Genomic DNA, 15071 nt, shown 5'->3' with positions numbered 1-15071 from the left:
ACCAGGAGTCCCATCACACATGGACACACCCTGGACTTGGCCCAAGTGCGGACTACCGGACCATGCCGATTCCCACTTTTACCCTTCCTAGCTTTGTGATTCACTTCTCTGTGGGGACACAGACACCTGCTCTAGGAGGCCAGGTGGCTGGTTCCCCCTCTCCTTCCACGTCCTGTGCATGCCCTTCCTTCCTCTCAAATTTTCTTTCTTTCACTCCCTTCAGATTCCACTGGTCCTTCAAACTGCAGGGCAAATCCCACCTCCTCCAGGAAGCCTTCCTGGACCTGCTTCTCTGGGTCCCCTGAGCACTTACTATACAGGGCCCACTTAGCATCAGAAGATAGGCTGGGCAGCCCGCTCACTTTCTCTCCTGGAGCCTGGCCTCCCAAGGCCCTTCTTAGACAGGGTCCCAGATGATGCTTACAGCAGGGCTTGGCTAGGTTGTTGAGTGAATAACTGACTCACAACACCAACCACAGAACTTTCAATCCACAGTACTATAAAGTGCTTGAAAATCCATGAGTCTTTGGGTGGGAGGGGAGGCCGGGAAGTGTCTTCTGAACTTGGAGGCGTGGAGGCCCCAGGTGATGCTAAGGACATCAATCTTGGTGGGGGACAAGGGGCCAGAAGCCAAGGCAGGTACACAGAAGAGGAAACAGGGGTGGGAAATGAGACCATGTTGTTTGGCAACTTTTGTTTTTTGCCATAAAGGGCAGCAGGGAGGGCAGGTGGGGGATATCTGGGGTCGCAGAAAGGGCTACGGAAGGTGAGCTTAGGGAGGAGAGTTTTGCTGGAGTTAGAGTGAAGGAAGTACTTGTGGACACGACTTGATGTCTGCTGACGTCTGTCTCTCACGTCTGCTGTGAGAGGTTTAAGCTGAGGGATGTGGGGGTGTGTGACATCGCCAGACCCTGGTGGAACCTGCAGAGTGTTGGGGAGCATTTCTGCCTCTCTCACCACGCGGGGGCCTTGCGTCCCTCGCTCCTCCTGCATCTTGTCCAGAAGTGCTTGTGACTCAGCACTGACCCCAGAACAAGGCCCAGGGAGAGTGGTGAGGCCATAGGACAGAAGGAGCCTGGGCCCCTGGATCTCCAAGTGCATCAGTGACTCCGCCAACACGGGCTCTTCCAAGTGCGTGAGACCGTATTTTTCCGTCTTCCCAAAGCCATGGAACCCGGGACCTTTCTGTTATCATGGCTTCACTTTTACCTTCAAAAATACACGCTTAACATAAATGACAGCAATTATTACAAATACCACTACAATGGAGAGGTAGCACTTAACTCTCCCAGGTGGCTGGATCACATGAACAGCCTTTGAAAAGAGGAAATGCTCCACAGATGGGAGGGAGTGTCTAATGAGGGCTGGCAGGGGCCCCACTTGGCACAGCGTGGGGGGCACTCCCTCCCGGCCTGCACTGGAAGCGCTCACCTGCTTGGTTGGTGGTGATGTTCACAGAGGCGAACTGAGGCGAGAAGGGGCTCTGGTCAGTGACCCCATTCACGGCTTGGATCTCGAAGGTGTACTGGGTGTGGGCCAACAGGTCGCTGATGTAAATGCGGGGCTCTGTCAGGCCCAGCTGGCGGGGTGCATATTGCACATTGTCCCCACAGCGGGTGCAGGCGCCCCGGCCGGAGCCACAGCTTTTGCAGATGATGTTGTAGACCAGATCCTCACGGCCCCCCGAGTCTCGGGGCGGGGTCCACTCTAGCATGAGCGAGGTCTCATTGACGCTGGAGATCACTGCCTGGGGCGCAGAGGGGATGGCTGGTGGAGGGGGGAGAGTGTCAGTCAGTGGGGGCTGTGGGTACATTTCCCAAGACCATGCTGTGCCCACTGCCCTAGCTCCAGCTTGGGCTTCCTCTCTATTCACCAGAGATGTTTCTAGGCTGTAACTCGTGCTGCTGGACATCCTCCAAACTCCAGGCTCCTCGGTGTTACTAGGGGTGCTCTTTGGGTGTTGGGGATTATACCCACCCAATACCAATTTCCCCTTCTTTATAACAGAACCCAATTTTATTCAGGGTGGCCAGATGTCTAGCTACAAGACTACATTCCCCAGGCTCCTGTGATTAAGTGCTGGCCACTGGCACAGAGCAGAAGTTGTTAGGTAGGAATTTTTCATAAAAGGAAGATAGATTGGGGCCTCCCTGGTGGTGCATAAGTTAAGTCTCAGTGCTATCAAGCTATCGCCAGCCACTGCAGCACAAGTTCGATCCCTGGCCAGGGAGCTGAACCACATGGCACAGCAGACCTCTCCTGTCTTGCCTGCTGCTCCCCTTAGCATTGTATTTCAGTTGATTTACCTGTTCTGCTCCCCACTCTATCTCTGGTGAATCCTCTCACGCCCTGCACCTCTGGCCTGTACCCTAATTCTTGTATGCATAAATAAATAAAAATAAATCTTTTCTTTTTTTTTTTTTTTAAGGAAGATAGATGTCTCTTTGTCCCCATCCTTCTTTTTGAACTTCTGCAGCAACATTGGGCTATGAAGTAGCCCAACACTGAGCTGAAGGATAGGGATCATAGGCTACGGAAGGCAGAGCCAGGGCCCAGAGAACATCATGGATTTACGATACTACCTCAGGACAGCCTATCTTCAGGCATCTTTTACCTGAGAGAATAAATCTTGCTGGCTTAAGCCACTGCGATCAGCTCTCTGTTACCTGCAGCTGAATGCCGTTCCTGTCTGATATGGGTGTTGTAACATTGCCCTTTCTCGGAGAACCTTGGCCTGGGATGCGGGCAGCTGCTGCCAGGTTAGAACACTGCCAGACACCACGTGTGTTGGTTCTTCTGATGCTGAGCCTCCCAGCCCCTATTCCTTTGTGAACCAAGACCTTGACTTTATCCTCCATATGACTTAGCAGAAGGGGGTAGGAAGCCAGATGCCAGCTCTGTGGTTTCTGCATGTTGGCAACATGACCACCCCAGGACGGCCCTTGGCCAGTGGGCTTTCCATTCCCCTCCCACCAGATAACTGGCTGCTCCTCGCTTGGGAAAGTCTGGCCATTGCCAGACAGCCGCCCAACCTTTGCTCTGGGTTTTTCTGTAGGTGAACTCCGGACTCAGTCTGGCACGGCCCTCCCGGGGCCCAGGACGTACTTGTGCAGGGCATGTCCAGGGGGTCCAGGTCTGCTCTGTAGTAGCCACTGCGGCAGACACAGTTGGTGGCCCCTTCTGAAGTGGTCCGGCTGTTGATGGGACAGTGGGTGCAGGCCTCGTCCCCTTGGTTGGCCTTGAAGGTTCCAGATGGACAGCCTGGGAGAAAAGATGAGGGAAACCAGATAAGGACTCAGGATGGTCACAAGGCACGAAAACCCATGTGGTCCGTGGGGGGGCCACGCAATATCCTTAGGAAGGGCCGCAGCCTCATGGAGGAGTCACACAACACCTCTGCTTGGCACCCCCTCTCCAGGCCCATGAAGTCTCCTGGCTCCACCGCGGCAACCCTAGCCGTGCACAAAAAGCTCCAGAATGGCCAATCTCCCTCACCTGGCGCAACTGCTGGTGACTCAGCCTGCAGTACCGAGGACAGCCTGAGGAGGGTAGTATTGGCACTTGGTGGCATTTAGCAATATGGGTTCTCCCAGGGGCTTTGGCCTTCTTTGCTGGCCTTCTTTGGGTCTAGGCCCTGCAGCTCAGTGCTCAGTTTCTAGAAAAGAACCTACATTTTACCACTCCTGTGTGTGTTCCTCCTGGCTTTGGACTGGAGATCGGGAGCCCTGGGGGCTAGGTCCTACCCCTGTTCACCAGGTTCATAATCCCAGCTCTGCAGCAGTACCCAGGGGGATAGGGGGAGGGCATTATTCAAAGGGTAAGTAAGAGGGTGGACTGGAAGGGCTTTGCAATGGACAAGTCTCTCCTTGGGATGAGATAAACGTCCACAGGCCAGTGGCCCTCACTTGGACCAGATTCCACGCCTGGGTGCTGTGTGACATTTTGCAAGCAGCTCCACCTCTCTGAGCATCAGTTTCCTCATATGTAAATGGCTACCGTAATTTCCCAAAATAATTTTTCCAGTCACAGTCTTTAAAGATTTTCTTTGCTTGGGCCTCCCCGGTGGCGCAGCGGTTGAGCGCTGGGTTGCGAAGCTGCCCGCGGCCTCTGCGGCGCCAGTTCGATCCCCGGCTGCTTCCCGGCCACCGGAGGAGGGTCCCACATGGCGCGCAGACCTCTCCTGCCGCCCGCTGCTCCCCTCAGCAGTGTACTTCGGTCCTTCTGCCTGTTCTGCTCCCTGCTCTGGCTCTGGTGGATTCTCTCACCCTCCCGCGCTTCTGACTGTACCCAGTGCTTGTATAAACAAAACAAACAAATAAATAAATAAAAAAAAGACTGTCACTTTAAAAAAAAAAAAAAAAAAGATTTTCTTTGCTAAGTCTTAGCAAACTGTCCTCTCCCAAATTTCTCAGCCTGCTCCAGCCTCAGCAACTTTGGTGCTGACATCACTTGAGTTCAGAGTACTTGACTTCCCTGGCATCATTGTTCATTCTGAGGGCCCCTGTCCATACTCTTGGCTCCTACAGGATTGGAGCTATCTCTGATTCACAGCTACTCCCCTATGCCTTGCACAGAACGGGCACTGAGCAGACACCCTAGAAGGACTTCTTGAAGCTGCCTGCTTGAATGGAAAGAACATGGGCTTTGGAGATGATGCAATTAGAAAGGCAGGTAATCGCCATGGTGAGGGTGAGGTTGGCTGGCAAATCCCAGCTACTTATGCTGGCAGTGCTATCTGGGCAAGCCACAGATATTTCCTCATCTGTCAAATGGGGACAATATCGCCTAGAGTTGTCATGAGGATTACATTGGTTAATTTAGGCAAAAATGCATAGCCCAATTCCTAGCATTATTAAGCTACTTCTGGTACCAATATTCTAGTCTCTACTGGGCAACCTCAAACAAATTACTCTACCTCTCTGACCTGCAGTTTGCTCTTGGGAAAGGATTTCATGTAATGGAAAGTGTCTGGCTGGGGTGGGGATGGGTGGCAGTTACAATTTCCAGGGTTTTGTGGGTGCTCAGCTAATAAGCCAAGGATAATTTCCCCTGGAATGCTAGACCATGGCACGCCTTGGGCCCATCTTTTTGGAGGGAACTCCTGGAAGGTGGCAGCCATTCTAATCAATGACCACCCTGGCAGATGCCACCATGATCAGGCCCCAAGGGGAATCACCCTGGAGAAGAAGCAGCCCCAGCCCCAGATGTCAAGGACCCCAGGAGAGAGAGAAGCCAAGGCCCCGGATATCACCACCCAGGCTTCATGGTGACCTGTGACAGGAGCCTTTGGGAGTACCCAACCCCCATTGCATAGACAGAAGCCAGGATGCCAGTGTGTTTAAAAGTGGGGCCAGCATCATTCTAATGATTTAACACATACTAATTCACCCAAGCCTCACCCGGCCATGGCGGAGGCAATGTCATCACCCCTAATTTCAGATGGGGAATGAAAGCAGAAAGATGACGAAGTATGGGGCTTCCAGGGGCAGGGTTCGGGCTCCATCTGGAGGCCACCCCAACCACCACACCTTGAATGAACTTTCTCTGTGTCAGGGGCCCATGAAAGCGGGGCGGGATTGACAGCTCCCCAATCTGGGAGGGCCACCTGAGTCCTTCTGCCTTCTCCCTTCTCATTTTCCTCTTAGGCACCAACCTTCCCTGCTGGCTGGCTGAAGGGCAGTCAGTCCCTCCCCCATCTTGAACTGTCCAGCCACGACTTTCTGGCTGCAGCCCCAGCTGCCGTGGGGGAGTCAACTGCCCTGAGCCTCAGTTTCTTTGGCTCTAGCAAGGGCACCGGGCTCCTGTGAGGGTGAGACCATGTGATAGATGCCAAGGGGTTGGGACTGCAACACCAGGATGCTCCTGGCTCCCCACAGGCGAGAGCCTGCCCAGCTTAGCACGCCCCTTCCATCTGCCGACCACTCCCTGGGCCTGGTTGGCGGGTGGCTGCCCACTCTCCCCTCTGTGCCGTGCCAGCCCCTCCATCTGGGCTGCCTTCCTGGCTGTCCTCTCTGGTCACCCCCTCTTGGACTCCTCCAGGAATCTTCCCTTATTAGGTGTGCTGCCCGATTAGCCCTCAGCCCTCCCACTGGGCATTCTGCAGTGTCTGTGTCTGTTGTGCTGTGCATCAAAAAACCTGCTCTTCTGTCCCAGGAGGGGGCGTCACTCTCCACCTGGTGGCCAGGATCCTCCATCCCTTTCCTCTGCCACTCTGACCAGGCCCCCCTCTTCAGCAGTGTCCGTCACCCTCCTACCCCCGAAGCATTCAGAAAAGTTTCCACCTCCCCTTCCCTTCGCCTTTCCAGCCAGCTTTCTAAAGTGCGAACTTCTCTGTGCCACCTATAAAAATCCACAATGGCCTACCATGGAATATTATTCAGCCATAAAAAGGAACACAGTGCTGATACACGCTAACACATGGATAACTTGCAAACACTGTGCTCAGTGAAAGAAGCCATTCACAAAAGACCACATGGTGTGCACTTGCATTTATGTGAAAATGCCCAAGAACAGGCCCGTCCATGGAGACGGAAAGTATATTAGAGGTTGCCAGGGGCTGGGGAGAGCAGAGTGGGTGGGGAGTGATGCTAATGGGTAATGGGTTTTCTTTTAAAGAAAATGTTCTAAAATTGACTGTGGCAATGGTAGTGCAATTTTGTGAATGGACTAAAGACCGTACAATTTAAATAAGTGAATTGTATGGTATGTGAATTATACACAACAGAGTGGCTATTAAAAACGAATCTACAACAGCTCCCCAAACTCCTCCAAGCCCTCGCAGCCCCAGAGACTCATCCAGCAGTTTCTCCAACCTCAGCGCACGCCTTCCTGTCCTGTGCCTGATGTTCCTCAGTCAACTCTAAATGGTGCCCACCTGTGCCGCGGACCAGGCTGTTCCAAGAAGCAGATGACCGTCGGCACACCTGGACCAACCTCCACGCCTCTGTCCTTTGTCCTGCCCTCATTACCAGAAATATTCTTCTTTCTTATCAGGCAAATTGCTACGCTGCTTTCAGACTCAGCTCCAACATCCCCTCTTCCAGGAAGTCTTCCCAAAGCCCCCATGCAGGCCTGAGGTGCTTGTTTAAATCACTCTCTCTTCCCTGCACTGGAGGAGGCCAGAGATGGCAGAGGAACTAGGTTTGCTGTATTCTCATTGGGTCCCTAGCTCCTGGTAGAGTAGTAGGAACACAGCAGGCGCTCTCTCTCTCTCTATTGGTGAATGGTAGAATACGTCCCTAATGCATGTTGGGGTGAAAAAGGGGTGAGAAAATACTTGGCCAACTACTGCTAGGTTTGGTGCCAGCCCTGTCATCCTCGCTTTCATTAGCAAGGATGCCTAGCTGCTTGGGTCCCTCTCTGCTTCTCATTGGTCCTCCCCAGGGGTTTTCCCCAGGGTTTTTCCCCAGGGTTTTTCCCCTAGGATGACAACTCATCCTGGATACTTCTGGATACTTCTGCAGACCTGGTAGCACTTCTCATCTGTTTGCAGTTTCTGGACACCCTGGCTGCACATGCCCTGGGGCCTGTGCAGAATACTGGTCTCTCCCACCATCCTGCTCCCTGGACCGGCGAGTCTGATGTGTGCGCCTGTGGGAGCCTGCCCCCGGCTCTCTCGTGCAGGCAACTCAGCTCCCTGGCAGCACCCTGGCACATGCTCTATAGGTGATGCTCTACTGCTAAGGGGTTTTCTGGGCAAAAAGGGGCAGCCCTTATTTGTCATGTCTGCCGATTTCTGAGGTATAAATGCTCCTATCAGGGCAAACTTCAAGCTACCAGTTTGAATATTTGAACACTGAGTTGGCAAGAAATGCCCATTGTCAGCACTTGTGAGCCAAGCTGGCACAAACCAGCTCCAACACCCCTGACCCAAGCTGTATGTGACTTATCTGTGTCCTACCTAATGCTTCATCAAGCCTGGTTGGGGTAGGAGTGGGTCTTTAATCTCTACATGCCAGCACCTGGCACAGGGTCAAGGCACATAGTAGGTGCTCAGTTGATTCAGTTTGCTGAATGAAGGTCTGTGCCCCCCAACTGGACAGGGACTAACTCGAAGGCAGGGGACAAGGGATTGATAGGCTTAATATACAGAGTGCTTAGAACCCACAGCAAGTGCTATACAAATGTTAGCTGTTATTACCCACCCAGCATGTAAGGACAATAAATCCCCTTTATGTTCTGCCAAGCCCAGTGCATATGATTTACATGGATTCTCTCACTAAACCCATACCCCACATTGAAGAATCACCCCCATTTTACAGATGAGGGAACTGAGGCTCAGAGGAGGGTGAAGTGACCTCTCCAAGGTCACACAGCTACTGAACGGCAGGGCTGGGGTTGGACTCCAGGTCCTCGTGGTTGCAGCGACCCTGTACCCAGGCACTGCTGGACATAGCAATTATGGAGTCAAGGCTGGAAACCATCTTGTCAGGCAGCTGAGGGGCCAGGGCTGGCTGGGGTCACTCAGCAAAGCCTGGGTCCCCATGCAGCCAGCCGGCACCTGACATCTGCGGAGGCCCAGAGCCTTCCGTCCAGGCAACCCAAGGCGGGGATGGCAGCGGGCCGGGGAGAGGGAGGGCGGATTACAGGGAAACAGATTTTCTCCCCGCCTGCCCCCTGGGCTCTGGGGATAGGTGATAATTGACCGAGTGAGCCCCGAGTCAGGCCGAGGCAGGGCTCCATCTGGGCCTGGCACGGTGGGGCTGCTAATTGGCACCGGATGATCCTCGAAGCTTCCCTGGCTGGCCTGCTGCTTTGCGTCCCCCTCTCCTCCCAGAGACTGGTTTATTCCCCCAAAACTCTACTGATGCCTCAACGGAGCCAAATGCTCAGTCAGGTCCAGTGCGCCAGCCTTGGGGGCGGGGAAGAGGCTGTCTTCCTGGGGCTCCTTTAAATCAACCAGGACTCTGTGCTTCTGGGGAGAGGCAGACATCCAAAAGCTATGCTTACCACAGTTTAGCTCTCACCCCTAGAATCTAGCAGGAGGGTAGATGAACCTGCCAGGCCTGCTCTTGCTTCTTGCTAGCAGTGTGACCATGGGCAGGTTACCCAACCTCTCTGTGCCTCAGTCTCTTTGTCTGCGTAATGGGGAGAATGACAACACTGACTTTATATTTATTGGGATGATGGAGTTAAATAGAGAAAGCACCTGCAACCGGGCCTTCTGGCTCACTTAAGGGCTGCACATGCCTGGTGCGCCACTTGCCGTGTGCTAAGAGACCAAGAAGACATGGTCTCTGTCGCCAGGAGTGCAGGTCCGGTTGGAGGGACGGTGAGTATGAGTTTATTCAGTAGGTACTTAAGGCCTGTCTGCTGGCCACTGGGCTGAGGCATGAGTTCTGGGCTTAAGGGCAGCTGACTCACGCTCCTGCTGAGGGATTTCCATGGATTTAGGTGGAGGAGGAGCTTGGACAGTGGAAAGAGTCCTGGACTGGGGGAGGGGGTGGTGGGAATCAGGGACTGGGTTGCCCCGTATTCTGTGAGCCTTGGGCCACTTTCTGCCTCCTTGTAGGGCTGGGACCACCCCTATGGTGTCTTCCAGCTGTGGGACTCTGGCTGCAGACAGACTGAGGCACCCAACCCACAGCTCCTCGAACTGTGGAAAAACTTATTTGCATATTTTCAGGGGTTTGCACTGTGCACATGTCAGGGCTGGGCTTGTGGTTCTTGTGGTTGAGCAGGCGGGGTTTTGGGGTCTCCCTCATGCAAAGTGGTTTTTGTATTTTGTATGCTTCTTGCTTTTGCTGCTGAGGTTAGGCCAGTGGAGTCAGCCCCCCAGGCTGGGCTGGGCAGGGTGCCCGATCCTCCGTGCCACGGGCAAAGCAACACTGGAAGCAGGAGCTGGCTCCCAGAGTGGGGAGGAACTGCCAGTCACGGTGCGCCGCCCCTCGTGCCCGGGGCTGTGCCAGGCATTTCCTTAGCCCAGGACCCCACGGCTCACCCTGTGCAGTAGGTGTGCTTATCCCCATTGGAGAGATGCGGACACTGAGGCCTACAGAAAGTAGGGGCTTCAACTAAAGTCATTCAGAGACTTAGGGGCAGAGTCTGTGCCTCCACCATCTGTTCTTTCTCAAACACTCGCCTGCAGGGTCCTCAGAGTTCCTGCCTGATAAGGGGTGGCTGCCCCTCCCTGTTCTTCTACTCTTTTCTCTCCCTTCTATTCTCCCTTTGAGAAGGGGGGCTCTGCTGGCCAGGTTAAGTCCTGGGAGTGCCCCAGAGTCCTTCCCCTACTGTGGTAGCTTCCATGGGACCACCCAAGGGATGTCAGTCATCCTGCCCCCTACATGCCCAGGCTCCCCCCCGCCCTGCCCTTACCAGGACCTGGGCTTTGTGGATCCCGGCCAGCAGCTGGCAGGACTACAAAAGTCAAGGCAGTGGCAGGAACTGTGTTAACACGCCTCTTGTTTGCCCAAGGCAGGAACCCAGCGCCTCCCCAGGCCGGACCCCTCACCTGCCATCTGTCGAGTGCCTTCTCTGCTCAAGACCCTTCCTTGGCTCCCCTGTACCTGGAAAGTCCACCTGCTTGGGCTTCCCTGCCATGGTCATTTCATGCACCTGTCTCAGTTTCTGCCCGCCCCCCAGTGGTGCCCTGGGTCCAGTCTTAGTAGGCAGCTTCTAGTTCCCCAACAAGCTGTGCTGGGTCTCACCTCTGGGCCTCTGCAGAGGCAGCTCCCTCTGCCTGGTACGCTGTCCTGCTCGAGCCTGGCTCACTCCTCTGTATCCTTCCTCTGTAACCTGTATGATTCCAGCCTGAATCACTGGGTCCTTCTCCTCTCCTGGCATCCCCCACTGGACTGGACTTGGGGCTTCTCTCCTGTGCTCCCGAAGCACCGGCACTCTGTACCACCACTATGTGATGAGATCAATGCAACGGCCTCCTATACCAGATATGAATCCCAAGATGGCAGTTACCCTCAATACCTGCCACCTTTTAACCCCAGTGTATGGCTGAGGTAATGGACAGGAAGCCTCCGGGAAGTGTTGGTTGATTGGCTGACTGAGGTTCAGGGAGATGGAATCTTGTGTGTAAAGTCACTCAACTTGTGTGAACTGGAGATCTGGTTCTAGGTTTCTGGAACCACACTCCAGGGAATGGACTCTCAAAGCCTCCTGTCTTTATTCTTCTTGGCATTTGGTTAACATCTGTCTCTCTACTTGACCAAGAAGTTTCCACTACGTTGTCCTGTTCATTGCCTGGCACAGAACCTGGCACAGAACAGGCGCTCTGTAACAGCTCATGAATGACAGGTAGGGAGCCTATAAATCCCTTAGGCCCAAGGCCAGAGTCACCAGAACTTCTATGACCTCAGGGTCTCCTCCCCAGTTGTGTGTGTGCGGGCATGTGTGCATGTGCGTGTTGTACGTGTGTGGAGTAGAGCTCACAGTCTCCCAGGGAGCCAGGCCCTGAACCCTGCAACCTGCAAAGGCAGGTAGGGGGGTTTTACACCTAGTCCATCCAGGGCCCGGATGCTGGTAGACCCCCAGCCCAGACGCTGGCCTGCCTCCCTTCATGCCACCCCCACCGTGGGGGCTGAGAGCGCCCGCCCGCCCAGCAGGCAGCCCCATTCCTCCAATTTCCTCCCAATTAATCAAGCTCTGAACTTTTTAATTATCTGCCTGCAGGGTGACTCCCCACTCTGGTGAAGCAATTAAGGACATTTCCAAGTGCTGTGTGGCTGCGGCAGGCGGCTTTGACCAGACCCTGATGGAGGAGGTGAGTAAAGGGGGGGTAGGACTGGGGACAGGGAGGGCTGGACAGGAATCCCCTGGGTCGTGGGGCTGCTGGGAGCTGCCTTGGGGTCCTGGCCTGAGTGGTTCCAGGGATTTGGGGCCACACCATCCAGGACAACCCCCCACATTCATTCAATGTCCCTCACTGCAGCTAGAACCTGACTTCACAAGTCCACGGTTACACACCAGCCATGGGGTCATGTGCTCTGCCATCTTACTGCATCCTCCCCTTGGCCTTGGAAGTAGAAAATATACTGATCTCTTTTACAGATGAGGAAACAGATACTCAAAAGCATCAAGCAACTCCTGGGATGCAGCTGGGATTTGAAGCCAGCTCTCACTTCATATCCACTTCAGCATGGCTATTAGTGTGCCCAGGAGCACTGAGGGAGTGGCGACGGCAGGGGAAGCCTCTGGAGGAGAGGCTAAACTGATGAACACGGGCTCTCCTTGTGCAGGGAGGCCAGTGGGAGAGGGCACTGCAGGTTGGGAGGACAGCTGGTGCAAAGGCACGGAGATGTGAAGTAGAGTGGGGCCTGTATGGGATGCTACCAATAGTTCAGGGCCACTGAAGCATGAAGTTCAAGACTGGGAAAGGTGGAAGATGAAGCTGGAAAGGCAGGTTAGGTCTAAGCTGCTGTTTATGTCCACAAAATACGTGACCCAGACAGCAACAGCGGGATTTGCCTAAGGTCATGAGGCAAGTCGTGACTGCTGGAGGTGGGGTGGCAGCCCAGAAGTCCTGATGCCCAGAATGGAAGGGAAGAAGGAGGGGCAGAGAAGCTGTAGCTGTCAGATCACTGCAGCAGCCTGCTGCCTGGTTTATTGGTTTTTGCCCTTGCCAGCCACCCCCCCACCCCCCACTTTCTTTGGCTGCAGCCTGCTCTCTATATATCTGCCAGAGGGATCTCGTAGGACAGGAATCAGCTCAAAGATCTCAATAGTTCCCATCTCACTTGGAGTAGAAACCAATACCCTATAAAATCCCCGTTACCACTGCTTAAAGTTATTCCTGGATATTTTATTCTTTTTGATGTGACTGTATCCCTTTTTTCTTTCTGAACTTACTTCCTGCTATACTCCATGCCAGCCCCACTGGCCTCCTGGTTGCACCAGAGCAGGTCAGGCCTTCTCTAGCCTCAGGGCCTTTGCACGTGCTGTTTCCTCTGCCTGGTCAACTCCTAGCTCAGCTATTTCTTCACTATGTCCCTCTCTCATCCCTATAATTGGAGTTAATGTTGCATAACTAAACCCTCCCCCTCTCCCCGAGGCTAACATGGCAACATGCAGTGAGAAAGATCTCCAAAATGTCCCCCCTCCAGTTCCAGGCCATCACTGCAGTGAGATTGGTAAAGGTCCTCACCACCTCCTTGAGAAACACTCTTTGACCAGCCGTGGCCTCCAGACTCCCAGACCTTAAGCTGGATCGCCATGCTGGAGCCTTCCAGCCTATAATCCTCAGGACTCACAGATGCTGGAAAAGCGAGTGTTAAATAATAATCACAATGTGCCCTAGGGGAAGCCGGATGTGTTCGAAATCTTGACACATCTGGCAGGGCCAGGCCCAGTCCCTAGCACATCTGGCTGCTGTATTGACAGGTGGTGTAGTGGGTCACTGAGGAAGGGCTTGGTGGGCCCAGTCCTGGTGCCTTGAGGGGGTGATGGCCAGATGGAGCTGGGGGCGTGTCTCCCAAGCTGCCCACAGGCCGCAGTCCCTCATGGTGCCCTGCTTCAGGCTATCCCCTGTGCTTTGGTGGCTGTGTTCTGAGAGGCCAACTACTTAAGGACCCAGAAGCTGGGCTGCCAGATTCCAAAATCCCTGCATCATTTTGTCGGGGCCAGGCACCCCTGCTGGGACTTGGGGAGCCTGGGAAAGTCCCCTCCCCTCTCCAGCTGGGGGGGTGCATTTTCGGGGTCACCTCATGTAACACTTCCCCTTCTACGGGATCCAGAAATGTGGTCATCAGCTCCACCTGAGGGAGCCCCCTGGGCTGAGACTGGCCTCCTCCCTCCTCCCACCTGCCCCAAGGAAGCCATGGTCATTAATAAAGGACACAATTAGCTGTCAGCGGAGAACATGTCTGGAATTTTTTACCTGCTCTGTGAGCTCGGTTAAGGCAACAAACCCCCGGACCCCCCGGGGAAGCAGCTGCCACACACCTTTCAGGGGCCCCTTCTCCTGGGCCCAGGGCAGGAGGGGGCCTGTGACTTTTTCAGTGTGGGTTCCACAGGCCCGGGCCTGCGCAGGGTAGTTTTTTTCCAGACCAGTGGAGAAAGTGACAGAGTAAGAGAGATTTCCTGGCAGAAGTTGTTTTTTTCAGCCCAATAGGCAATACAACACAATACAACTTTCTCTCCCTTTCTGAGCCGAAAGAGTCTTCTAGAACTAGAAAGACTTTAGATAAAAGAACTAGTTTGGTTTCTCATTTTAAACCTGGAGAAACTGAGGCCCAGGGAAGAGTGGTGTCCTTGTTTGTGGCAGTAGGAAATAAATATGCTTCTCTTTTTGATTCTGTATGGACCCCAAGCTCACTTAACACAATACAAATGTGTAGACAAAGCCAAAGGAATGTTTCCAAAGTCCCCGACGGTCATTCCACACTCAGTGCTGAGTTCCAACTATGTGCTGGGACCAGGGGACAGTGGAGAAAGAGGAAGATGTGGTCCCTGCCTTGGGTCTAGTGAGAAAGAAGCAGAGGACAAGCACAGATAATGCACATAGTCTGTGGTGGCCATGACAGATGGGCTGAGGCAGGCCCCCAGGGCCACTTCAGGGAGTGTGGTCAGGAAAGTCCTTGTTGAAGAAGTGCCATTTAAAAGGCAATCACTGGTGGGTACAATATTTGCAAAGGCAGTGAAAGTCGGTGCATAGTTTCTTCTCAGGATTATGGGCGGTAAGAGCAGGACTGCCTGCTCTCGAGCGCCTGAGAGTGAGTGTGGTCTGGGCCCACTTATGCCCGACACCTTGTCCTGACAACACTGTGGGGTTGGGCTTTGTCATGCCTGCTCCTCAGATGAGAAACTCAGGGCAATACGGCAGCTTCCCTCGGACACCACATTCAGGATTCTTGGCCTCCGACACCTGCCTCTCTTTCCTTGCCCTTCTGGGCATTTTCCAGAACCACTGTTTTCCCCAGTAACCCCAAAGGTCAGTGTGCTTGCACCCTGGTGGCCTGTGACTTGAACGCTAATGAAAACCTCACTCAAGAGGTCCCTCCTGTGGAGCCTCAGGGAGAAGGGCTCAGGAAATATACACAGGGAGAGGGGGGCCTGCCGTCACTCCCCCTCCTAGGGGTCCAGAAACTGTCACCCTCCTCCTGTCAGCTTCTGGGGAGCAGGAG

At 54.0% G+C, this 15071-nt stretch overlaps 1 protein-coding gene across 3 annotated transcripts in view; it reads right to left on the bottom strand.

Moving 5' to 3' along the window:
• Positions 1–15071, bottom strand: part of EPHB2 (EPH receptor B2) — a 167034-nt gene that overhangs the window by 36243 nt on the left and 115720 nt on the right. For all 3 annotated transcript variants that reach the window (XM_037499933.2, XM_054691579.1, XM_037499934.2), the window contains exons 4-5: positions 3106–3261; positions 1432–1767 (exon numbers count right to left, since the gene is read on the bottom strand). In XM_037499933.2, the coding sequence (XP_037355830.2) occupies positions 1432–1767; positions 3106–3261 (492 nt within the window). The remainder of the gene's footprint in view (positions 1–1431; positions 1768–3105; positions 3262–15071) is intronic.

The sequence above is a fragment of the Talpa occidentalis genome, unplaced genomic scaffold (genome assembly GCF_014898055.3).
Source record: "Talpa occidentalis isolate TD23 unplaced genomic scaffold, MPIMG_talOcc4v2.1 talOcc4.9, whole genome shotgun sequence".
Taxonomy (NCBI): domain Eukaryota; kingdom Metazoa; phylum Chordata; class Mammalia; order Eulipotyphla; family Talpidae; genus Talpa; species Talpa occidentalis.
Note: the sequence above shows the minus strand (reverse complement) of the source record. Positions and strands in the feature narration are given on the sequence as shown.